Source organism: Girardinichthys multiradiatus, chromosome 14, assembly GCF_021462225.1.
Source record: "Girardinichthys multiradiatus isolate DD_20200921_A chromosome 14, DD_fGirMul_XY1, whole genome shotgun sequence".
Classification (NCBI taxonomy): domain Eukaryota; kingdom Metazoa; phylum Chordata; class Actinopteri; order Cyprinodontiformes; family Goodeidae; genus Girardinichthys; species Girardinichthys multiradiatus.
The window spans coordinates 41,459,710-41,486,635 of NC_061807.1; the positions used below are offsets into that span (position 1 = coordinate 41,459,710).

Genomic DNA, 26,926 nt, shown 5'->3' on the forward strand with positions numbered 1-26,926 from the left:
CAAAAGGATCAAACATTAACGCGTTTTTCTAATCCGTAAATGACGGGATGCGGTGACGTAAATAACGTGTGGTGGCGTTTTGTGCATATTTGATCATCAAGAGGCTGTCTTATTAGCCCTCAGCCCATAGATTTGAGTGTATTTTACCCAATCAGTACACTGGAAGGGCAAACACAAGCAGAAGATCCCTAATCTTTTGGAAATGACAGAAAGTACATGTACCTACTATTCTGCTTCTGTCTTAATCACACCGAGTTCACAAAATCACAACAAGTTTGATATGACATTCAACTCAGTGTACTTGTACAATAAAACATTACGCATCTTTAATATATATATAATACATACATGCGGTGACTTATATATATTTAATATTTATATGTCACCGCACGTTGAAATACACAAAAAAAATGTATCGATTATTTTTAATACTAATGGTTTGCCATGGGCTGCACGGTGGCGCAGTTGGTAGCACTGTTGCCTTGCAGCAAGAAGGTCCTGGGTTCGATTCCCGGCCTGGGGTCTTTCTGCATGGAATTTGCATGTTCTCCCCGTGCATGCGTGGGTTCTCACCGGGTACTCCGGCTTCCTCCCACAGTCCAAAGACATGCCTGTTAGGTTAATTGGTCACTCTAAATTGACCTTAGGTGAATGAGTGTGTGCATGGTTGTTTGTGTGTTGCCCTGCGATGGACTGGCAACCTGTCCAGGGTGTACTCTGCCTCTTGCCCATAGACTGCTGGAGATAGGCACCTGTGACCCACTATGGAATAAGTGGTAGAAAATTACTGACTGACTGACTGACTGGTTTGCCAAGGTCCCCTCCTTGAACTGCTACCTTAATGTGGTGGAGGGGTTTGAGGCTATGTTGTCTGGGGCCTAAATGCCCCTGGTAGGGTCTCCCATGGCAAACAGGTTCTAGGTGATGGGTCAGACAAAGAGTGGTTCAAGAATCCCTCATGAGGACCAAAATATCGAGGCATGTGACGTTGCCCGGTACAGCGGAGCTGGGGTCTCACCCTGGAGCCAGGCCTGGGGTCGGGACTCGTCGGAGAGCGCCTGGTGGCCGGGTTGCTCCTTGTGGTACCTGGCCAAGCCCGAACGAGAGATGCGAGACCATCCCCCAGTGGGCCCACCACCTGCAGGGGGAACCGTGAGGGACTGCTGCAAAGAGGATTGGGTGGCGGACAAAGGTGGAGACCTCAGCAGCCCGATCCCTGGATGCTTTGGCTGGCTCTAGGGATGTGGAATGTCACCTTGCTGGGGGGGAAGGAGCCTGAGCTTGTGTGGGAGGTCGAGAAATATCGACTAGAAATAGTCAGGCTCGCCTCCACGCATAGCGTGGGGTCTGGAACCCATCTCCTTGCGAGGGGTTGGACTCTCTTCTACTCTGGAGTGGCCCATGGGGAGAGGCGGTGGGCTGGTGTGGGTTTGCTTGTTGCCCCCCAGCTCAGCCGTCTCGTGTTGGGGTTTACTATCATTTCAGCCTGCGGGCCGAGTGGTAGTGCAGAGTACCCGGCCTTCTTGGTGTCCCTGTCGGGGGTGCTGGATAGTGCCCCTCCCGGGGACTCCATTATTCTGCTGGGGGACTTCAACGCCCACGTGGGGAACGACAGTGACACTTGGAAAGGCGTGATCGGGAGGAATGGCCTCCCCGATCTGAATCCGAGTGGTGTTTAGTTATTGGACTTCTGTGCTAGTCACGGATTGTCCATAATGAACACCATGTTCAAACATAAGGGTGTCCATCAGTGCACTTGGTACCAGGACACCCTTGGCAGGAGGTCGATGATCGACTTTGTTGTCGTATCATCAGACCTTTGGACACTCGGGTGAAGAGAGGGGCTGAGCGGTCCACTGATCACCACCTGGTGGTGAGTTGGATCCGCTGGAGGAGGAGAAAGCCGGACAGACTTGGCAGGCCCAAGCACATAGTGAGGGTCTGCTGGGAACGCCTGGCGGAGCCCTCGGCCAGGGATGTATTCAACTCCCACCTCCGGGAGAGCTTCGACCAGATCCCGGGGGATGTTGGAGACATAGAGTCCGAGTGGACCATGTTCTCCGCATCTATTCTCGATGCTGCTGCCCGTAGCTGCGGCCGTAAGGTCTGCGGTGCCTGTCGCGGCGGCAATCCCAGAACCCGGTGGTGGACACCGGCAGTAAGGGATGCTGTCAAGCTGAAGAAGGAGTCCTATCGGCTGTGGTTGGCTTGTGGGACTCCTGAGGCGGCTGACTGGTACCGTGAGGCCAAGCGTGCTGCGGCCCGGGCTGTGGCAGAGGCAAAAACTCGGGCCTGGGAGGAGTTCGGTGAGGCCATGGAGAAGGACTACCGGTTGGCCTCGAAGCGATTCTGGCAAACCGTCCGGCGCCTCAGGAGGGGGAAGCAGTGCTTTGCCAACACTGTTTATAGTGGGGGTGGGAGACTGCTGACCTCAACTGAGGACATTATCGGGCGGTGGAAGGAGTACTTCGAGGATCTCCTCAATCCTGCCATCACGCATTCCGTGGTGGAAACAGAGGCTGGGGACTCGGGGTTGGACTCTTTCATCACCCGGGCTGAAGTCACCGAGGTGGTTAAAAAGCTCCGCGGTGGCAAGGCTTCGGGGTTGGATGAGATCCGCCCTGAGTACCTCAAGTCTGTCATGGTTGACACGCCTCTTCAACTTTGCGTGGCGGTCGGGGACAGTGCCTCTGGACTGGCAGACTGGGGTGGTGGTCCCCCTTCATAAGAAGGGGGACCGGAGGGTGTGTTCCAACTACAGGGGGATCATACTCCTCAGTCTCCCTGTTAAGGCCTACACCAGGGTATTGGAGAGGAGAGTCTGACCGATAGTCGAACCTCGGCTTCAGGAGGAGCAGTGTGGTTTTCGTCCTGGCCGTGGAACACTGGACCAGCTCTATACCCTCTACAGGGTGCTCGAGGGTTCATGGGAGTTTGCCCAACCGGTTCACATGTGTTTTGTGAACCTGGAGAAGGCATTCGACTGTGTCCCTCGTGATGCCCTGTGGGGGGTGCTCCAGGAGTATGGAATCGGGGGCCCTTTATTAGGGGCCATCCGGTCCCTGTACAAGCGGAGCAGGAGTATGGTCCGCATTGCCGGCACTAAGTCGGACCTGTTCCCGGCAGATGTTGGACTCCGGCAGGGCTGCCCTTTGTCACCGGTCCTGTTCATAACTTTTATGGACAGGATTTCTAGACGCAGCCAAGGGCCGGAGGGGGTCTGGTTTGGGGACCAGTGGATTTTGTCTCTTCTTTTTGCAGATGACGTGGTTCTGCTGGCCCCCTCTAGCTAAGACCTACAGCATGCGCTGTGGCGGTTCGCAGCCGAGTGTGAAGCGGCTGGGATGAGGATCAGCTCCTCCAAGTCCGAGGCCATGGTACTCGACCGGAAAAGGGTGGCTTGTCCTCTTCAGGTTGGAGGGGAGTTCCTGCCTCAAGTGGAGGAGTTTAAGTATCTCGGGGTCTTGTTCACGAGTGAGGGAAGAATGGAGCGGGAGATCGACAGACGGATCGGTGCGGCTGCCACAGTAATGGGGGCACTGTGGTGGTCCGTTGTGGTGAAGAGAGAGCTGAGCCGAAAAGTAAAGCTCTAAATTTACCGGTCGGTCTACGTTCCTACCCTCACCTATGGCCATGAACTTTGGGTCATGACCGAAAGAACGAGATCCCGGATACAAGCGGCTGAAATGAGCTTCCTCCGTAAGGTGGCCGGGCACTCCCTTAGAGATAGGGTGAGGAGCTCGGCCATCCGGGAGGGGCTCGGAGTAGAGCCTCTGCTCCTCCACATCGAGAGGAGCCAGTTGAGGTGGCTCGGGCATCTATACCGGATGCGTCCTGGACGCCTTCCTCGGGAGATGTTCCAGGCACGTCCCACCGGGAGGAGGCCCAGGGGACGGCCCAGGACACGCTGGATGGACTATGTCTCTCTGCTGGCCTGGGAATGCCTTGGGCTCCACCTGGAGGAGCTGGAGGAGGTGTCTGGAGAGAGGGACGTCTGGGCGTCTGCTGAGTCTGCTGCCCCCGCGACCCGGTCCCGGATAAGCGGAAGACGACTAAGATCTAAATTAATTGTAGCTGTCAAGCTTTTAAAACATTCTCAAAATCTATAGCAAATCAAGAAAATATGCTGACCTCCGTGGAGTCAAAATGTTTCCCATTAGTCTTCCTCAATTAAGTTCTCTATTAAGTTGGCTTGCACATTTTATTTGCATTTTTAATTGGCTGACATCAAATATATTTAGGTCTATTTAGTTTTGACATTCAATGTTTTTTTACAGTGGCCCCAACAGTTCCTTGTACAAATATTCACACCCCTTGAACTTTAGGTTTTCTCATATTACAGCCACACACTTCCATGTATTTTAGTGGAAATATAGGTGATATCGCCTACCAACAAAAAGTAGTGTATAATTGTGGAATAGTATAAAATGGGTATAAGGTTTTTAAATTGTTTTACAAAGTAAATCTAATGAGTGAAGCATTTGTATTGACTCATGGACTTGTATTCAGATCCCTCAGTCCCTACTTTGCAGTCGCCTTTTTTGGGGTCTTTGTTCACTAATGTTCCCTAGCAAACCTCTAAAGGCTTTACACAGCAGCCAAATTAATGCAAAAATGAAGTTACACATATTGATTGGATGAATTCAGAAGGCAATTGGTTGCATTGGATTCTATTTATGGATTATTAATGTAAAGGGCCTGAATAAAAATGTACGTCTCACCCTCCATATTTTTATTTGTAAACAATTTATGCAATTTTATGTTGGTATATCACATAAAATCTCAGTTAGATTGTAAGACATTACATTGTGCTATATCTATCATCCCATCTAAACACGTGAAACACATCTCTCACGCCACACACTGAAATCAAACTAGGTGGCATGTGGGTTATTGCAGGCAGTTGAGGAGGAAAAGATGTGATGTCCAACAATTCATGTCCACATTAGGTTACATATTTAAGAAACTGTTTGAGGAAAAAAAAGTATAATAAAAAGCATAATTTTACAGCCCTCAGTAAAAAAAATGAGGAGATCTAGCAAGATTGCAAGAGATGTCAATAATCAACTGCTGATCAAACCACAAGGGATCACTTTGGAAAATAGTTGTCAGGGATCACAGCATAGAGTTACATTCAGAAAAGGTAAACAATGTTCAATGTTTTTTCTGGTGGCTTGTAGGCATTATTTTATTATGTTATCAGGCAAAGGACTGTATGCAATCCTGACCTCCACGTGTCATGTTTGTAGTTTATGCAGGACCCAAAATGTAGAGACTGATTGTGGTAAAACTGACTACTTGAATATTTCAAATCAGGAGAACTTACAGGGTGAATTGCAGCAAAAGCAGGTGTTGGAACACAGGTGGAAAAATGGTCAGTCTAACAGGAGAATCCAGCAGTAAACAATGGAAAACCAGGGGTTTAAATACTGAGGCAGGGGAGGAAAATGACAAATAATCCAGGAGAGCTAATCAGAGGAAACAGCTGTGGCAGAATGAAGGCAGGGGAGCTGAGGGATGGAGACTGTTGCCCCATTTCCACAGGCCTACTTGGGCCAGCTTCACTTCACTCCACTCAACTGCTTTGCTAGGTTTCCATTACTGGTCCAATACCTGCTTTTTTAATATCTTCTCCCAAGCAGGTACCATCAGGGCTGAGTAGGGGCAATATGTGATGTAAACAGACTGTTGTTCATTGATTGGCCATGTTGCCTGGAGAAATGAGAAGGTTTTCGCTGAGGTAGTGTGAGAAATGTTGATAAAACTCAAGAGTGACTAAAATAATATTAAGGACTACAATAGCAGGACACGGTCAAACTGAAAGATAATTTGACTATTTACAAATCATAAACTGTGATTGAAGGCTGAAAGAAAAGAAAAAAAAGAAACATAAGCTTTCTGAATTACATGCAAACATGCATGCTGTATCTAATAACATCCTAAATCAGCTGATCACACATAAAATCAGTTGTTCAGACGCACAAAAGATATAAAACAATAGCACCATGAAACAGCGAGTCTGGACGCTGTTCCGTGTGCCGATGAATTACAGACAAATCCTTGTCCTCATTCTCGCCATGGCTAAGAAAATACTTCCTCATAAAGCCCAAAATTCTTACGTCTTCAGGCAATCTTTGAGCCTCACCAGTCCAGTTATTATCATTTTAAGGTAGAGGAAGGACCCAAATGCAGAGCGTAGTGGAGTAATGAAAATATTTAATAAAGAAAGAAAACTTACAGAGAGACCAGGACACAGAACAAAGGCAGGTAAACGGACATGGAGCCAGGTAGTTAACAGGAAAAACCAGTGATGAACAATGAAAACCAGAGGGTATAAATGCAGAGGTAGGGTGGATAATGGACCAGTGAATGAGGGGAGCTAATCAGGAGAAATCTGAAGCAGCTGGTGAGAGAGATGATGCAGAACAACTGAAGGAGCAGGGAGCAGGGAATCCAGGGGAATAACAGAACATCTTGGCACAATAATGAACCTAAACTCCAATGAACAAAAACAAACATGACAGCAACTGAAGAACATAACCAACAGGGGGGACATCTAACAAAACATAAAGGTACACAGTTACAAGAAACAGCAAAAAGAGAACAACAGGAGAACAAGGAAACCAAAACTCCTAAACCAAGCAGATCATGACAAGACAGCGGCGTCTGTGCCCTCATAGGGTCCTCTTGCCACACCCTCCCTCACAACAAAACTACACCAATAAAAAACTACTAACCAAGGGACCAAGACAAACACCAATCTTAAAGAAATAAATCCAAACACACAAAGAACAGAACACAAGAATAAACTAAGAAACTAAACTCAAAGAAATGCTTTCAAGTTAAAACTAAAAGTATCTTGTTTCTCACTAGTGTACATTATATAATGATTTATTTTTACTTCCAAAGTAAAGCTAAAAGATACTCTTCTGATATGAGACTCACTCTTTAATATGTTGGAATAATACACGACTCCGTTTCAAATCACCAATCAAGAAGTGATTAATTTGAGCTGTTAAAAATCAATCCAACAATTGCACTTCAAAGCAAGAGACTCACTCCAGCAGGCTATAAGGCGTGTTGCTAGGATGGGTTTTAAATTACTGGTCCTATACCAGGAATCTACAATATATTTTTATCCAAAATGAAATCAACACACACACTTCTAAATAAAAGCCTCAATATGTCATGGGTTAGATCTGGGGCCTGAATCATTAGGAACTGGAGCTGCAAGTGGCTCTTTGGACCTTCCACAATGGCTCTTAATAACTTTGGCTAAAATGATAAAGAACCAATCATCTATCCATCTATTTTCTAAACATCTTCTTTCGTGCAGGGTCACGGGGGAGCTGGTGCTTACCTCCAGCTGTCTACAGGCGAGAGGCAGAGTACACCCTGGACAGGTCACCAGTCCATCGCAGGGCAACACAGAGACACACAGGACAAACAACCATACACACACCCATTCACACCTAAGTGCAATTCAGAGAGACCAATTAACCTAACAGCCATGTTTTTGGACTGTGGGTGGAAGATGGAGGAGAACCCACGTCTCCACATACATAGGGACAACATGCCAACTTCAGGCAGAAAGATTAAAATGTAAAGGCACCAATTACAATAATTTCACCTACTGAAAACTAAAGTATTCACCCATTTCTCCTTGTTTAGTAGGAAACCCTTAATCTTGGGTTTGGACGGAAGTAATAACTGATTTAGATATAGATTTTTGTGGTTGTTAAATCTTAGGTCTGAGTCCATGATGACACCTAGGTTTCTTGCATCCTTTGTGGTCTTTAAGACTCAAGTCTAGTTGAGTGCTGATTTTAAATCTAGCATTTTGTGGGGGTTAAACTTAAGCTTAAATAGGTTATTACACTTAAGCATTTTGCTTGAGCACAGAAAGTTCTTTCCCATCCACTCGTGGATATTTTGGACACTCTGGTTCAGTGACTGTAGTGGACTATGGTCAAGTAGTAACAAACATTTATAAAGTTATACTGTCAGCATAGTCATTGTAGGATATGTTGTCGTACTCCATAATCTCAGTTAGGAGGCTGCTGTGGATGTGGAATAAAAGTTTCCCCAATAAGGGAGCCTTAAAGGTAATCTTTGCTCAAATTTAGAACTTCAAAATGACACACTGAAGCCCCTGTCTGCCAGATTAGATCTGATCCTGAGTACGGTGCCCATCTCACCCACCTTTCCAGCTCATAGCACTGAGATCTTGTAAAATGTTGGACCTAAACAAGCCATTAAGGTGCACAACGTAGCAGACCCCATCAAAATAATTCACCAAAGTATTTCATTGTTGCTTGTTCACGTTGACAGTTGTTAAAAGACATAATAAACCCAGATTACAATGAAAAATTGTATATGTATATGAATTGTATGTAACAATTGTGTCACTCCGCGTCAATTCCAGCCGAGCCATCCACCGGCTGACCGTTAAGGAATGCTCCCACTCTCCCATCAATGAGTGGGTAACATGGAGTACGGGAGTCGAGCGGTGTGAGTGAGACTATAACTGACATGGAAACAAACCATTGAATTGCGTTAGAATGTGACTCTCCTTCAGTTATTGGTCCCACTCAGAGACCAACCCTTCTTTACATAACCAATTGCTGACAAAAGACTCTGATTGACGAGGGTTTTAGCCAATTAGAAACCCTATTTTTTGTGGGCGAGTTCTCGAGTTAAGGGGTGGGATGTTCGAGGTCATTCAGACCCTCTCCAGCTCACTCTATCAGCGTGTGTTTGAGGGGTCGGGCGGCTGGTGAGGGATAGTCGCCGGGCGGTTGCACATTTTAGACGCGATTTGAGAAAGAGACACCGCCGAAAATTTCAGCAGAGGCTGGAGAAACCACCCCCGGTGACGACTTCTGTATAATTATCCAATGCAGCGTCGTCGCCACACGTCCAACCAACAGAAAGCAACCCTGCTACCAGACACTAGCCAGCTAGCTTCATCCCTGAAAACTGACGGCGTCTGGCTTCTGATAGCTAGCCTCCCAGCTAATTATCAAACAGCTAACAACGTTTGGCGTGCTTCTCCTTCTCGCGCAAGTCGACACTAAAGCAGCCGCTCGCGTTAGTGAGCCAGCGAGCTTTAAATCCTACATTTGGACAGAAACAGATAACGGTCCCCCTTCCTAAACTAACTGCCTGCCGGAGACCGCATCTGCGTTGCTTGTTGTGACACCCATCACACCCATCTCCCCAACCCCTTCACCTCTGCCCCTCCACCTTTTTTTTCTCCTCCACCCGAAACACTGGAAATCCAGAAGCTGCCGGAGAGCGGCGAAGGGCCGGTGAAGCTGGGAACGGCTCCGGACTTACAGGGAGTCGCAGCGGTTACGGACGCCAAGCACAGCCGTGGGGATTTACCGAAAAGCATGGACGGGCTGGCCGTGGAGGTTCGCGGCTCGAATGGGGCCTTTTACAAGGTAAACGGGTTCCAGTGGTTGTTTGCTGTTGTCCCACCTAAAACTTTTATTTCATGAAAAACTGCTTTGTCCCCCCCGAGAGAGAAGCTAGCTGAGTATTTCTCAGTTAACGTTAGCTTCTGGTTAGCGAGGAGGAGGAGCAGATACGTTAGTTTATCCATTCAGGATAACCGCTAGCTGGACTTAGCAGAGAAGCTAGGTACACTTGTCATCAGCATGTATGGCCCGTCTCTGTTCTTTATAAGCAAAGGGTAGGAAGCCAAGCTAAGTTTGGAGAAGAAAAGTTCCCATATATTGAGAAAATATAGGATGCGGACATTTAAACCAGGAGCCAGCTTGTTGCGCAGCTCCTGAGTGCTATTTCAAAGCTTATACATATAACAATTATTTCGTGTTCCGACTGTTTATGCCATACCGGTGTAATGGAAAATCCACCAGAAAGCACCGATGAGGAGGAAGAGCTGTTACAGAGCAGATGAACAGTTTCTGTTTCAATTCTCTGTAAATCTTCAGAAGTAACTCTGTTTTAATGTGTGCGTAAACTCTGCTGCAACTGTGTCACAGTGAAGGAACAATTAAATATCAAAACGTGTTGGTACTCCATGTTTAATTCCACGCATTTAAACTGGCCGGCCAGAACATTAATAATACTTTCATTATAGACATTTATGTCCACATGATCTTTTCTTGAAACTTTCTGCTGCTCTGCCAACCAACACCACAGTTTGAGCAACGATCCTATATTTGCTCCCTTGCTGCCTCACCTGTTTTTGTTTTACAGGATGAGAAGTTGAACTCTGGTGTGATTTGACCTTTTCTGCCAACAAACTGTTGTGCTCATTATTCCACTGCTTTCCTTCTTTACACGGGATGGCCTCATACCAGTGACTTTGTGTTTGGCATCTCTGTGGACACAAGCATGGCTCTCAGCAGGTGTAAGAAAGACATTTTCTTGTTTGAGATCCTTCCTTCTGAGGGAAATGAGCTGTTCCATCTTTGCTTGCTTGACTAGGGTCAGGGTTGCTTTTATCAACCACATGGTTGCTGGCTGGAAGATGAAGTGACTTTATAATGAAGGCTTCCACTCCTTTCCATGAGTCATATAATGCTAGGAAGAGTGGCTTTGCTTTGCCCAGTGGCATTTGTACAAAAGATTAATCTTGAAGATGAATCCACTTCTGGACTCGTTTTAAACCTGCAGGTGATTATGTTGCTCCAACCTGGGGTTAACTTGATTTAGAGGCCGCTTTAATGTTCTAACAACAGGTGCGAAGCTAACATTCACGTGTTTGCTCCCTGTTTTGATATGACTCGTGGATAAGTAATCTCATAACGTATATCGGTTTCCAGTTACATTTTTGTGGGAAAAAAGACTACAGAAAAGTTGATGTCAAGCTTCATAGCTCGTTGCTCTGAACATCATACAATAAAATGAAATTAATGTGGTTTAGCTGATCTACATGCAGCTCTAGCAGAGTCACTGTGGATATCAGGGGACCATGCAGAGTGGGTCACGTGCCACAGACCGTATCATAACTGCAGGAGCCAATACAACAATACAATACAATCTCTCTTTACCTTCAATCATACTGCAAAGGGTGAAAAAGATTTGTTGTCAGAAAAAACTTCAATCAAAACTGTAATACTGTTGTTGGAGGCACCCACATGAAAATAGACCATGTTTTTTAAAGACTTGCTCCAGTATATTTAGAATATTGCTGACACAATCAGACATCCCTGGTGTAAACAGCCCTCTGTATCTTCCTTTATTACCCATGCTTCCATTTGAGGTAAAAAAAACCCAAAAAAAACAGGAAATCCTACCCAAAATGCTTCAGTTGCCATAGTGGAGCTTCTCTGTAGTTGGATATCTGATGTTGGCCTCTCCAGAAGCACCTAAAGCCAGTGGGATGCTTGGGAATTGGCAGCTGCAGCTCCAAAGGAAAAAATGACGGCAAAGAAAGGAAGTCAGTGGAAGCGTTGCCACAGGGACGCTAAAATGATTCAGCATCGACAAATAACCTTTGAAGTTTCTAAGTGCGAGTATTTGAAGGCATTGTTTACCGTTGTGGTGATCTTCATTCAGCTCTATTAAAATGTCAGTGTTTCCCTGACAAATCTTTCTGCTGTGTGGTGGAGGATGGTTGGAGATCAGTGAGGTATTGTAAGGTGTTTCAACCCACAGAGCAGTTGTTATTCAATGACTGCATTTTGCCTCTTTGCCATTTCTTTCCCATAAACAACCTTTGCATGCCAACGTATTTATTTTGGTAGTTATGTACATGTGAAGAATTAGCATAAAATATTTTTCAAATATGTAAAATTCAATTCAGTTGTGATTTATATTTATTATTATTATTATTAACGAGCGTGTACCTGGAAGAAGTCGGGTTCGACACGACCAAAGGTGCCAAATGGTGGGGGGGCTAAAAGACTAGAGCCCCTCATGGTTCTGTGTGCTCTGAAAGGTTGGTCTGTTTTCCTTCACTGCTGGTCTGCTGATCGGAGGAATCCACTGACAAGTGATCCAAACCAAATCCTTATTTTTTTATTTTCTTTTTAAGCCCAAACATGGCACCTACCCAGCAGGTGAATCCACACCAGCATTCCCCGCCCCCAAACATGCTTCCTACTGAAGATCCTATGTGAGCCATATTTGTGGTAGTGTCACTCTAAGCAATAAGCCACGCCCCCCAGTTTTATCCCAGTGCAGGGGGTGTTGGTGAGGGTTCTGATGTGACAGATTTCTAAATGGTTAAGTAACACATTTTCATTCTCAAAATTGCTAAAGGGATAGGGCACACAAAGGATTTAGGCTGGAGGTGAATAGCACTAGCCTTAAGGAACATTTCACCAGTAAAACTAAATTCAGACAAAGAAGGCTGTTTGTCATCCTGTGTGTGAACTGTGTCGGGGTCAGAGGAGATTCCTAGGTTCTTGTCAAGACGAGTCAGTGTTTCCTTGTCACTTCACCCGACACAGAATTCACAGCCAGAGAGTGGTGTCAGCAGCACCGTGCTGCCTTGGCTTTCTGTTGGGGCCAAAGATGCTCTTTTTTTAAATCAGAAACAGTTACAGCATTGGCTGTGACGTGGGTTATATGCCGGCTGTCAGCATGCAGAAATTCAATGCACACAATCCAAGTCCTTACCTGTTTCTACTCAGCATGAGTGGTGCTAACGTGGTTTTTTCTGTTTTTAATTTTAGGGTTTTATCAAAGACGTCCATGAAGACTCGCTCACTATTGTGTTCGAAAACAAGTAAGTGTGTGCTTTCTGTTAATCTGTCTACAAGTTTGCATTGAATAGTTGGTTAATAAAGATGGTGGCTCGTGAAAATATTCATTCCCCTTTGAAGTTTTTTACCTTTTGTCTTGTTGCGTCCAAAAACTTCGGTGTATTTAATGTGTTATAAACCATTATGAAGTACAACTGGGAAGTAGAAGGAAAGAGGTTTCTCGACGTAAAAATCTGAAATGTGTGGCAAGCATTCATATCCAGGCCCAACCACCTTTTGATGCAATTAGAGCTGAAGTCTTATTGGGTATGTCTACCAGCGTTGCACTTGTCTAGACTGAAATTTGGGCCAATATTTCTTTGCAAAGTAGCTCAAGTTCAGTCAAATTAGAGGGGGAGGTTCTATAAACATCACTTTTCAAGTCCCGCCACAGATTCACAACGGGAATCAGGTCTGCCCTTTACCTGGGTCATTTAAACACATGAATATACTTTAATCTGCAATAGAAAAGCATGCCCCTAGCATAATGCAGCCTCTGCCATGCTTACCGGTGGGAATGGTGTGTACAGGTTCTTGAGCAGGGTGAGTTTTGGCCTCTTTTGAGTAAAGCGACGTCCTGTTAACTAACTAACTGTGATTAAATCACACACAGCTGGACTGTGTTTTGTAATGGGACAACTTCTGGAGGCACAGAATTTCATTTAGGGGTGTCGGAGTAAAGGAAGGAATTCAAATGCAGGCTTGAGTTTTTTTAGATTTATATTTGTGAAAAGAAATTCAAAATGATGTCGTTTCGTCTTCACTCCAAACGTATTCTATACCTTGTGTTCATTTGTCACATAAAGTCCTAAAAATACATTGTAACCTGACAAAATACACAAAGGTTTGAGTGGTATGAGGACCTCAGCAAGACACTGTAGTCTTTGAATAAAAGCTCAAACTGAAGTAGGTTGGAAATCTGATGTCTGCTCCAAGTCTTGGCTCCTGGCTTTTAAAATGTCCTTCTTCAGCACCTGTGCCTGGGATGCAGCTGTCCATACGGGTCTCAACCCAATTTTTTTTTTAAACCTTCCTGCTCTTCCCGTTTCTGTCCCTGCCATTCTGCTGCCACAATTTCCTTTACTCCCGAACCCACCTACCGTCCCTTTCAAGCCACCCTTGCTTTTGGTCCCTCATGGCTCTGAGTGTAGATCGTGTGGCCCTCCTAAAAATAGTGATCCAAGGTATGCGTGGTGGGAGGGGATGGTGGCCAGTGTCATTTATGGGATGGTTCCCAGCCCCCCTTTTGCTTTCACTGAGCACACAGAGGTGTTGGACAAGTTGTCTGTGTGAGATTCTGTAGTAGTGACTCTGAGTTGCTTTGTAGTGGCTAATTAAAATGTTTAAAAGTTGTTCTAGATCAGAGATTCCACATGAGTGAGCTAGATTTCAGTTCCATCTCATATTTGCGTTTGTTACCTATGAAAATATCATTTTTGCTTCGACAATATAACGCCTTTATCTTATTAGAATGAGCAACATAGACTAAATACACTCCTTTACAGTTAAGAGCAGTTTATTGAAGACATTAAAAGAATTGATGGGTCCTTTCTGACTTTTTATTTCATGATACTTGCTTTGCTTTCTAACACACATCTTCTCAACCATAGCAGAGCATTGCTGTGCTGCCTGTCCTGATGCTGCTTCATTCTGCCTCTTTGTTTCTCTTGTTCTTCAGCTTTAACACAGTGTTTCAGCTATTTATCCTAATGTGTCACCTTTCCAGGAGCATAAGGATATGACATGGAAAAGGGACATTAAATGACTCAAACTAAATAACATTTAAATATGTATTGATTCTCTCTCATCCTGTTGAAGCTGGCAGCCTGAAAGACAGTTGCCCTTCAGCGACGTGCGGCTGCCTCCACCCACCGACTACCACAAGGATATTGGTGAAGGCGAGGAGGTGGAGGTGAGGCGAGGGCTGCTGCTTGATTTCATCCATACCCAGGTTACACACCTGGAGCTGTTGCTAACCTAACAAGACTGTGGTCTCTGCAGGTCTACTCCAGGGCCAACGAACAGGAGCCCTGTGGGTGGTGGCTGGCACGGGTCAGAATGATGAAGGGGGAGGTAAGTGGCTGCTAAGGACAACTGTTCTCTGAAGGCGTGAGATAGGGTGGTGGAGAAGATGACCCAAAAGCAAGTCACCCTGCAGACAAAATAATCAAACCCAGAGCTGTGGCAAATCTTCACCTTCCAGTTATATTTATTCTAGAGTTTTATCGGGATTTAGTACAATTCTGGTCTCTACCACATTTTATAGTTATTTAAAAGCAAACTTAAATGTACAAAAATGTAAAAGAATTCACACTTTCAGCTTTGTGAGCTGCTTCGATTTGACTTAAAAAGGAAATGGAGACGTTAGGTTCCTCTAATCAACTGCTTGTTAATGGACTTATCACCATTAGGTTAAAGCAGCTCCATAAAAGCAGGATTTGTGGCTGTTTACTGCTCTGTGTTAACACAATGTCAAGCTGGAAAGACTACAGCAATGACCTCAAGTGATTTAAAATTATTTAAACATATTACAGATACTAACAGATGCAAAACTAAGTAGACTGCTTATTTATATATAGGACACACATTAGAAATGAACTAAGGTATTTAGTATGCTAAATTAGCTGAATTAATGCTGACTGCTAGACGGAGAGAAGGTGCTTTCAATTGTCTTCTTGGAATGTGTGGCAAATGTGTCACCTGGCCTAAGGCTGAATTAAGACTGGGAGTGGTTCAGGGTGAATTTGTGAAGGGGGTAAAAAGTAACTGTGGCTTTAGATCAAACTGCAAACGGTCATAAATTTGAACTCATCATGTTTGTTTAAAAGTGGGGGGGGAAATTGACACAGTTATCAATCTTCTCAGAGGTGGACACCCCAGGAGATTCGTCCCAAGGTCAGACGATGCAATGGTAAAGGTCATGGTACAATAGTTAGAAAAAAAATCCTGAACAAGTGTGGCACATTTAAAAGGACAAAGCCTCTTCTCTCTAAAACGACTATGTCAGCAGCATGACTGAGGTTTGAAAAGCTGCATCTGAGTGAACAAGGCTTTTAGGAACTATTGTTAGGACAGATGAGACCAAAGGAGAGATCTTTGACCCATGTATGGAAATAACCAAACTGAACACAAACAGCCTCATCCCAACTGTCAGACATGGTGATGGTTAATGATTTGAGTTTCTTCGCTGGGCGCCTTGCAGTTATTGAGTCAACCAAGAACCCTGAAGTGTTCTAGATCTACAGGAACTGTGAGAGCATCTGCCTGACAGCTGAAGCTTGTATAAAACCGTTCCTTCCTAACAGTGGGAGATCCTGATAATTCACTCGCAGCTTCCCTGTTTTAGCTTCTCCTTTGTTAAATGAACGACAGTCAAATCTGTGGTGCGTCTTATCAGTTTAGAACCTGATAAGGCTCCAATAGTTATTAGATTTAGAGTTATGAGGGTAAACGTCTTTTTTCCCATATAGCTATAACTGTAGAATTGTACTAATACATGAAAATTAATCTTCTGTGAGTTGTGGTGAAACTGTTTGAGATTATCTGGAGCTCTTTGGCTAAACCCAACAGCTTAATCAGTCCAGGTATTCAGATCTTTCTGGTCCTGCATCGTTTAACTTGCTGCACTAAGTAATCACCAGAGCACCTCCCCTCTCTGTTAACTGAACAGCTGTATGCTTCGAGTAGAGTAGTAGGAGATAAACGCTCTGTTCTATCTTACCCTGACTAAATCAAAGCAGTTTTAAAACGGAGCAGTGGGTTAGTGGAGGTGGAGGGGACAGATTTGTGGTGGCTCTGCTGCTGTTTAGAGCAGACTGATAGATGCTGCCGGAACATCTATTATTGACTTATTGCTTTAATCCAATCTCTTGAGCATGGAGTGTGCAGTGGTCATCTCTCTGCTGCTTTCATATCTTTTGGGACTTTGTAGTCCGACACATCTTGGTTTTCATGTTTGATAGTTGTACTTGTACTACTATCAAACCAAACAAATATGACTGCTAAACACTGTGTGTATATGTAATAAACATGTCTTTCAGTTCTACGTAATTGAATATGCAGCGTGTGATGCCACATACAATGAGATCGTCACATCAGAGCGCATCAGGCCTCTTAACCCCAACAGCCCCGCGTCCCGAAACACTTTCCACAAGGTCACCATCCCTGTCCCAGAAGATCTGAGGGACATGTGAGTCCATCTTTGTCAAGCTGCTTGATTCTTATTTCTGATATCTTGATTATAGATGCACATTAATGCACAGTTTGACAACAGCTTCTTTAAATCAGGAGTGCTGCTGGTTCTTCTGTCTGGCTTTGTTGTTGACAGATGTGCGAGTGATGGCATTCACAAAGACTTCAGAAAAGCAATCGGAGCCAACTGCATCTTCTACAGCGCTCAAACACACGAGCTCATTGTCCTGGTTAGTGTTCTGAGTTCCTCCTGGCTGTCTCTAAATCCAGCTGTTTCAAATGCAGAAATGAACTGAGTTCAAATAAGGAAGCTGTAGAAGTTCTTAGTGAAAAAAAACCAAAGCCTGGGATTTTATAAATATTATGTCTTTGATTTTGTTTCTTTTATTTTAAGTAAATTCTCATTCTTTGCTAATGAAACCAATAGAAATATATCTGTAGCAGCTCTATTTACATTTTTTTCTTATTTCTCGCCTTAAACTGTTGTTTTCCTTTTTTGTATTTTTCAAGTCTACAAATGAGACGACCGTGAAGCGTGCAACACTTCTGAGTGACATGCACTTCCGCAGCATCCGCACCAAGCTCATCCTGATGTCCCGCAATGAAGAAGCCACCAAACATTTGGAGGTAAATACTCATCATTTGTTTTAATAACGCTGGGTTGTGGCAAGTTGGAAAGAGTTCAAAGGAGTAAATGGCATGAAAACATTCGTAGAAGCACGGTTTACTTAAACCCGAGACTTCAGGCAGGCTTTAAGTTTCAGGGTTACTAAGCTCTTCAAGGATACCTTAAATTGATGATTGTTCTAGTCATCTGGTGATGAAAACCCAAAACTTTTTTGTCTCTAGGTCGGTTCTTATTCCTGGAACCGCCTTCGATCAAAGGTTGTGATTTCCTTGTTTTCACATCAGGGATACATAAGAATGAATTTTAACCACACTGCCTTCCTATATGAACTCACACCAGTGCCATGTAGAGCTGACCAGCTTACGTTGGTGGAAAACAAACAATGAGTGGGAAAACTGCTGCTCTAAAACCATCTCAGTGCTCCATGGCATGCTCTGTCCAGCATGTGAAGACAATAAGCAGATATATTCATAGATAGATATGTTCAGATCTACCAGGGAACAGAAGATATATTTCTTGAATAGGATCTTGAACATCGAACATCCTCTATAAGTCAGTATTTAAAGGTCAACGCTATCTTTAAGATGTAGCTGTCCACTTTTAGTGTTTCCAGTTTTGCTTCTGCTTGTGTTAACTCTTCAGACCAGTAAGCAGCTAGCAGCAGCGTACCAAGAAGAGGTCAGAGTCAGAGAGGACCTAATGGGCCTCGCCATTGGCTCCCACGGTGCCAACATCCAGCAAGCTAGGAAGGTGCCAGGTGTTACTGCCATCGAACTCGAAGAGGAAAGTTGTACATTCAGGATCTATGGAGAGGTGAGACCCTCGTTGAGGCTGTCTGCTGTTGTGTGGTAGTACTTTTCCTTGAGGTTTTGATTCATGTGCTGTGTTACAGACCCCTGAGGCTGTGAAGCAGGCTAGAGAATATCTTGAGTTCAAAGAAGACTACTTTCAGGTACCCAGGAACCTTGTAGGTGAGTGATCAGCATAACCTTCCCAACCAGACTCCCTCCTCTCACTTTATCAGTATTTCATGTCTCGTGTTTTGCACAGTTCCCTGTTCTTCATGAAGTTCTTAACTTTTTCTCACAGGGAAAGTCATCGGCAAAAACGGCAAAGTCATCCAGGAGATAGTCGACAAGTCAGGTGTGGTCCGGGTCCGGATTGAGGGAGACAACGACAAAAAGCTTCCCCGAGAGGAGGTAGGCAGGCAGGGGGCTGGCAGAGACGACACTGCCAGCAGCAAAGAGGTGAATGCACCGTTCGGCTCGTCTCTCTAATCCCCTACAGCCACCCACTCATTTCTTTTGCTTTCTAACACACATCTTCTCAACCACAGCAGAGCATTGATGTCACATGTGCTGCCTGTCCTGATGCTGCTTCATTCTGCCTCTTTGTTTCTCTTGTTCTGTCATTAGCGCTTCAGCTTTAACAGTCTTTCAGCCATTTATCCTAAACAACACTGAACTTGTCCTTTGTGCTTTATTAGGGCATGGTTCCCTTTGTGTTTGTTGGGACTAAGGAGAACATCAGCAATGCCCAGGCCTTGTTGGAATACCACGTGTCCTATCTCCAGGTTGGTTTTCTTTTTTCAAATGCAAACTTTAATGCGTTTTATTAGGACTTCATGTGATACACCTGTATAAAGTAGTTTCTTATCATCAAGTGAAAATGTTTTACAAAAACACTGTAGCGCTTTGGATTCAGGCTCCTTAACTCAGATACCCTTCAGTTCAATTTATCACAACCACATGTTGTCAGATGTTACCTGATTTGGTAAACAGTCCAGCTGTGTGTAATTTAATCTCACTATAAAACTAATGGTTGTGTGAAGGCCTCACAGTTTCATCTGAGAACATTGGTGACCAAATGGCATCTTGAAGACCAAGGACCACAGTAGACAGGCCAGGGATGGTTTATTAACCTCTTAAGCCTCGAACCCGGTACTAGGAGAGGAATTTAACTTTTTTTTTCCTACGGTCATTGAACTGTTTTAGACTTGTAAAAAAAAAAAGTTTAAGTTTTTTAAGTAAAAACACCAATTTTTTTGTAAATGGTGCCAACATGTGTCATACTGTGCCAACAGTCATAACGCCTCAAAATGAGGCGTTTTGGCCTAGATAAAATACGACGATTGGTCTAAAACTAACACTTCACACCCCAAACACACCAGTGCCATGGTGAAACATGGAGGTGGCTGCATTTTGCTGTGGGGATGCTATTCTGTAGCTGGTGATCTGTTTTATCTAGCAGAGGCTAGTCAGTTGATAGGAAGATGGATGGAGCAGAAGAAACCTTGTTAAAAGCTGCAAAAGACATCGTGTCAGAAAGACCCAAACCTAAATGTGGAAGATACACACCCCCCCAATTACCTGCAGCTTTATTACCAGCAAAGGCGGTTCCTCAATGTATGGAGTTGGGGTCTGAACACACACACACATGTCACACTTTTCTGGTTGTTTGTCAAATAAATTGGACACCATATAGCATTTTCCTCAAACTTCTCAATAATGCACTACTTGGTATTGATTTTCACCTGAGAAAATATGAACAAGTTCAAGGGGCATGAATACTTTGCGTGGCACTGTAGGTGGCATTATCTGTTATCTGTCTGTTAATCCAGTTCAATTAATTCATGCACTGTTTTCATTAGGAATGAACAAAATATATAGGATTAACATCGGTATTGGCTGATATTTATCAATTTTGACATATTACTATTGGTCCAATAAGAGAATCTGGGCTGATATTAATACCCAGGATTTATTTCCATCTTGTTTCCATTTGTGTATGCATTTTTGGAGTGGGAGGGGTTGGCCATGTGGTATTTGTTTGGGCATGTGATAGAGATGCAGTGCAGCATTATGGGTTGTTTAACTGACGCAATGTCCGTGTTGTTGTCATTTTTATATCTGTATATATGTAAGTTATAACAAAAATACTAATGTCTTAAATCGACCCGTATTTTCCTGTTGGTGCATTCCCTAAGTTTTCATGTCTGTGGCTTTGAAGCAGGATGTTTACTTCCTGTATCCTTTAAGTGCGTTCCCTTATTAGGATATGAAATACATTTGTAGGAAGCGCAGCTCCCTTCAGATGGGCGTATATGAAGGATCATCTTATAGCTGTCACCTGTTTCCTGCCAGCCCAAAGCCACAAGAGGGAAGCTGCTGAGAGAGCCTCATTTTGCCCTTACCTCATGTGCTTTTATAAATAGGTCCTCTCTGTGTGACTGGGTAAAGGGTACACCAGGGTGTAGATTACAAGCTATCTGGACCCTCAACTTCCAAAGATAACTCAGAGCCCCCTGCCCTGCCTCGTTTCCCTCGCACCTCCCGTAAGGTTCAGCTGTCATTGGTGGAGCCAGCTGTCACACCTCCGATAGAGCACTGCTGCCCAATTCCATCATCTCCAGAGAATAAACTTGAAGTAATAAACATGATTAAATTATCTTGTTGTTCTTGCTCTCTTTCTTGTTTTTTGTTGGGTACTAGAATTGCCATTTGTTAGCTATACAGATGTAATTGTTTCTCAAGGATTTTGAGATTGTATCTCTGAACCTGAGTCAGTCTGGCAGACTGATGGTTTTTTCCTACATTTAGCCCACCTGACTGACCTGTTGATTTCTTCATCCATGTAGGTTTAACTGAGATGTTAAAACACAACTCTGAGCAGTTTTAGCCTGAGTTTAAACGTGAGCACCAGTGAAAAACTGGGTGTACAAACTTCTCCCATTCAGCCTTGTTAAAAAGTCCTGGATGTTGCATGGAAATGTACACGACTGCCACCTAGTGGGGGATCACCAGAATAACTAGTCTCTTTTTAGACTAAAGATTTATAAAAAAATAAAATAAAATGCCAATTATTTTGAGAAAAAAAATTTGGTTTGTGGGGCTTGAAACCTATTTTTGCCTACAATACATTTGACTTATTTTCAGTGTATTATGTCCTACACACAGCACTACAGAAAAGAGGCGGTTAATGTGCTCATTAAATCCCACTAAAGTTGATCAAATTTACAACTGCTTCACGCAGGAGGTGGAGCAGCTGCGCCTCGAGCGTCTCCAGATAGATGAGCAGCTCCGTCAGATCGGGGTCGGATACCGCGGTCCTCCCAGCCGGACCGGAGGACCCGGCGGTGACCGGGAGAAAGGCTACAATACGGATGAGAGCAGCAACTCACTCCACGCGTCCCGTACGTACGGTGGCCGTGGCAGAGGACGAAGGGCCTCCAACACCCAGTACTCTGGATACGGTCAGTATTACCTTGTCTAACATATGAATGGGTTTGGAACACTGACACATGTGGTGGGCGAGAGAACATAGGTTGTGTTGACAGTCAATCTCTTTAAAATGAGTCTCCTGTTTCATACAAGTGAGTTTCTTTTAAGATAAAATCTTGATAAAATAAATCAAGCACTGAAATAAATTTGATCAATTTTGCGTCAGTTTGAGCAGCGGGTTGCATTTAAAAGATGTTTTTTCTTAAAGATTTTTTAAGAAAGACTGAAGCAAAACATAATATATAAATGCACAGAATTTGTTGAAGTATTCAAATGTAAAAGAACATTTGTACTTGTAAAACTTGAAATCTAGTACATTGGTTGGGGAAACACTGTTTGGTGTTTAAGGTAAATTTGAACAGTCCAGCTGGTTTCTGTTAACCATTTGATTTCTGTTTGATGCAGGTACAAACTCTGAGCTATCAAATGCTTCTGAGTCAGAGGATGTTAATGATCGAGACCTGAGGCCCCGTGGCATCGGTGGGGATGAGAGAGGGTCCAGACGGGGCGGTAGGGGCCGAGGTGGCAACTCAGGACGAGGGCGTGGAGGCCCCACAGCCAAGCCTTCCAACTCTATTAGCTCAGGTACGCTGTGTTTTACATTTTCAGGGAATTTACTATTGTAATTCTGGAGGAGCTGCAGAGATCCAAGGCTCAAGTGGAAGAATCTGTGAAATGCACAACTGTTACTCACACTCCAACAATCCACTCTTTATGCAAGAGTGGCGAGAAGAAAACCATTGTCGAAAGAAAGCAATAAGTAGCCTCATTTGTAAGAAAATCAGTGTGGAGCTGAAAAAATACTTGAGATTGGGGTGAAGGCTTACCTTCCAGCAGGAAGGTGACCAAAACATACAGCCAGGGCTATAATGGAGTGGTTTACATGACAGTCAGAGGCCAGATCTAAATCTAATTGAGAATCTTGGTTATGTCTACAGATGGAGTCAAGTCTGACTGACCTTGAGCTGTCACTGGGCCACTGTTAAAACTGAAAATACTGAACCTAACCGAGCATGTTCTTTAACAGCAGCTAACTGCTCCTTTTTTCTAGCCTAAGGGTGGTGGCCATGCAGAAGATGAATGTGTAAAACATAGTAGAAATATGTTTTGTCATATTTCTGATTTTAGTTCTGAGGGATCCGGACAGTAACCCATACTCTCTGCTGGAGGGAGAGGGGGAGCTTGCAGACGCAGACCTCAGCGAGGGCATGGGAGGGGACCGCCACAGACGATCCCGCCGTCGCCGCAACGATCAAGAACCCAGCGTGATGGATGCCGCTGCAGAGTCGGATAATCAGGCCGGCCCCAGCGAGAATGGACTGGGTAAGAAACACTTGGTGTACCAGCCCGGCCTGCTTGGAAACCCATTTTAAACATTGGCTGAAAGTAAAACTTCTAAAGCAACCGATCCGTTTTTGCTGATTTGATTATTAGATGAAGAAGCTCGACCTCAGCGCCGAAACCGAAGCCGCCGCCGCCGGAACCGTGGCAGCCGCCCAGAAGGAGGGTCAGCCAGCCGTGACAGACAGCCTGGAGAAAGTGGTGAGTAACGCTGTTTGTTCCCTTAGGAATCAACGCTCCCTCCCAGGGATTGTTTGAGCTGACAGTTTGATATTTTCAGTGACCGTAGCTGACTACATATCCCGTCCTGAGTCCCAGAGCCGACAGAATCTGCCCCAGAAGGAGAACCACTCTGAATCTGAACCCAAGGTAAACGCAGGGATGGTTTTTTTTTTTCCTTTTTTTTGTTATGAAGTTTTAAACTGCTTATTCCAAATATATTCTTTTGTATTTTTGCCATTTGGCATTAAGAAATAGTAATATGTGTATATTCCCTAAAAAATGTAGACCCTAAAGCCCTGTTTACGCAACGATGATCCATTAAAACTGGATTTGTTCTGTCCTTTCTGCTAACCTGGCAGCGTTTCAATTACAATTTCAGTGGGCATCATTAGAAACATGAAATCAGTGTAATTCCCCAGCCACGCCACTAGTACGCGTTATGTTCTTTGAAACTCAACGACATGCTTAAAAAACGTGGGAGAAAACGAGCACTTTGTTGGAGAACCGTTGTTAGACTCAAAAGAGTCAGCAACACTTTGTACTCTGCTATCCACCGTTGTTTTTGCTGATGTCTTCTTCTTCTGTGTGTTTTAAACTGCTCGGCAGGGCTTCCCCAAAAGAAAGATACAATTTTTTACTGTCGACAGAACAGAGACCGGGATGTTTTCAAACCATTACACTCTGGAACCCATTTTCAAATTGTGCCATTTTCAGAGAAAACGTGCTGTTATCATGTAATCGAACAGTAGAAACACAACTCCACTTTTCCATTTTCACCTGAAAACATCGTGTAAACAGGGCCTTAGATTAATTCTGACACCTTCAAAGGTTGGTAGCTGAAATGGATAAAACGTATCAGCAGTGCTGTCCTACGTTCAGCCTTCCTGTTATCTGCTGAAAGTCGTGCACGCTCTCAGCCTGAGCGGAAATTGTGTTGCTTTAGTTTTTTACATCTGTTTTTGCTCTGACCTCAGTGATTCTGAAAATGGCCTACTTTGAGTCTTCATCCTACGGTAACAACTTCCACATCAAAAAGCAGCATCAGCACAGAGAATGGTGCCTTTAGTGAGTGTAAAAAAAAAAAAAAAAAAGTCAAATTTTTTTGTTACCGACTGGTTAGTCACTGGTTAGAGCTGATTAAGCTGAAAACCTTCCGACTCAGGTCAACAGCTGCTCTGTCGATGCATACAGAGCTCACTTCAAGATTGTTGACAAAAATAAGATAGTTTCTCATTCAATTTCTCATTCACAGGAGAATGGAACCAGTGCAAAGAAGGATGAGCGAACGCCCTCAAAGCGTTCTCCAAGCAAAGAGACGCAGACTTTGGTCAACGGGGTCTCATAAAGAGACGAGCCCCAACCCTCGCAAACCCAAGTCTCAAGCAAGACTCCATGGCAAACTGTGTCCCTGCTTGCATTAACTTAAACCTTAAAGAGATGAAAAGTACCTGACAAAATACCTGAGTTCATACAATGAGATGGAAAAAGTAAAAAAAAAAAAAAAACGACAAACGCATCTACTTAAAACCACACGTTAACGGTGTATGCTATCCTATCTATCAGTACTTAGTGCTTATTTAAAAACACAACTAGCTTGCCAAAAAAGAGCTGGTGCATATGACTTGATTTCTAAAGATACTGAAAACACAAGAAACAGGACAAGACTTTATTATTTTTTTTAACGGTTGTCTTTCTTTATTTAACGTTAATTCTGTTCATTGTTTATCACTGGTTTGGACTGGGCCGTTGCTCTCGCCACCAAAACAGACATGTCTCGGTGTTAAAAGAGCAGACGTGAGAACTGCAGGCGTGCGAGCAGACAGTCCTGTAGTTCACGTGAAGCAGTGTTCACACAGAGCAAAGATGGACAGATCGGAGTATTGATAGACATTGTGCCTTGAATTTAAAAAAAAAAAGAAAAATAATTTTAAAAAAACGTACGTTTTTCCATAAAGTTTGGTTTTGTTTCATGAGAGGAAGTTATTCTTCTAGTTGAATATTTTTTATTTAAAATTTGGTTTGATGGATGGAACAGACCTGTGAGGGAGTGATGAGGATCAAGATCTAGAGAATGGCTGACCAGTGTAAGGAAAACCAAGTCTGGTGCCAAATACAAAATCTAACGCCGCTCGTCCTCATTCCATGTAGAATGGACAGCATTGGGGGCGGAGTGTGCAGATCCGTTCATGCGCACAAGTGAAAAGATTTGGCAACTATAAAACTATAGTTTAGTGCTGGGTGGTTTTAACTTTCCAGAGGGATGTCATGTCAAATGCCACTTCCTCTTCTTGCCTATTGTTGATCTTTTGAGGGTCCAGGGCTGAGTCCAGGCAGGCACACTTGAACTGTAGATTTAAACTTACACAGAAACTACACAGTGCCTCTTTCTGTGTCAGAGGCGGCGGCTGCATTTTCGGCTTCCAGCCATGCTGGTGACAAACCACTGCAGTCAGCAGCTCCAGAAGCGGAGGAGGGCCACCACCTTCCGTGCCACGGGTGCTTCTAATAGGAGGGGGGGGGAGGGCCAAGAGACTGCAGACTGTGGGACTGGGACAGCTTCAAACGGGACGAGAGCCACATGACACACAGTTACACTTCCACACACCGAGCACCATGGGTGCACAGATCAATGTGGTCTTAACATAAAAAGCAAGGTGTCTGTCCGGTACCGGGCAGTTTGGGTTGACATATTGGAGTAAGAGATGGACTGGAAACCTCAGTGGCTCTCTGCTCATGTTGTTACTGTTGTCTTGGTTACAGCTCTCAGATCTTTATTTGTTGCTATTTCCACATCTTTAGAAAAATCTGAAATAAAACATTGAAGTGAAATCAACCTCTCCTGTGGAAATGAGCCCTGATTTCTTTGTCTTGTGAGTTTGCAGTCTATTTTTCTACCTTGCATGCATTTAGTTACTGAACAATGCCTGTCCAGTGCATGAGAAAAGTTAATCTCATTTTCAAAGCCATTGTTTAACTCGCTAGAATTGCTGCTAATTTACCCACTGAATGTCTAACTAATGTAGAGCTCTGCCTCGGAAAGAGAATAATTTTATTTGTGACCGAATCAACAACTTATTTTTCCCCCTCCTGGCTCATCTCGGTTCATCTTTCTCAGATGCTAGCCCTAAGTCTCACCAAGTATTAAAAATCTATGGCCAACATTGTGCATGTCAAGGAAGCATCCACTTGACCAAAGGTTTGGAGAGGCAGCCAGCAGGGAATCAGTTGATTGGAGATGACCCTCCCTCCCCAATGCTGCTGTTGTAGACTTCTGCCCAACCTGTACGTTGTGTTTCTAGAGAATGAACGAGCATTCACGTGTTTGGACCTTGGTTCAGTTGCATGTGAGTGGATGTCTTTTTGCCTTTTTACCTCATTCTGTTGACTGCTGTATTCTGTAATGTATCTGTAATCTCCATGTTGTTGAAAGACTGCCTGCTGTAAGTTGGTGTGTATGCGTGTGTGTGTGTGTGTGTGTGTGTGGATGCTAGTTATATCGTTGACTCCTCACTGTCAGATTTTCTCTCTGGTTTTCTCACTCA

General features: G+C 44.1%; 1 protein-coding gene across 2 annotated transcripts; it reads left to right on the forward strand.

The window, feature by feature from the left end:
* The first annotated feature begins 8,568 nt into the window (after positions 1 to 8,568).
* On the forward strand, positions 8,569 to 26,217 carry fxr2 (FMR1 autosomal homolog 2). 2 transcript variants are annotated; one of them, XM_047385697.1, is made up of 17 exons: positions 8,569 to 9,446; positions 12,654 to 12,706; positions 14,541 to 14,634; positions 14,724 to 14,795; positions 16,763 to 16,911; positions 17,050 to 17,143; positions 17,424 to 17,540; positions 18,184 to 18,354; positions 18,434 to 18,512; positions 18,631 to 18,740; positions 19,028 to 19,114; positions 21,574 to 21,793; positions 22,227 to 22,406; positions 22,950 to 23,144; positions 23,256 to 23,363; positions 23,443 to 23,531; positions 24,637 to 26,217. In XM_047385697.1, exons 1-17 carry the CDS (start codon positions 9,396 to 9,398, stop codon positions 24,727 to 24,729), a joined length of 1,962 nt encoding a protein of 653 aa, XP_047241653.1. In that variant the 5' UTR covers positions 8,569 to 9,395; the 3' UTR covers positions 24,730 to 26,217. The 2 variants fall into 2 exon arrangements, with proteins under 2 accessions (XP_047241653.1, XP_047241652.1); XM_047385696.1 differs by having other exon boundaries at positions 8,574 to 9,446; positions 18,631 to 18,788.
* The last annotated feature ends 709 nt before the right edge of the window (positions 26,218 to 26,926 follow it).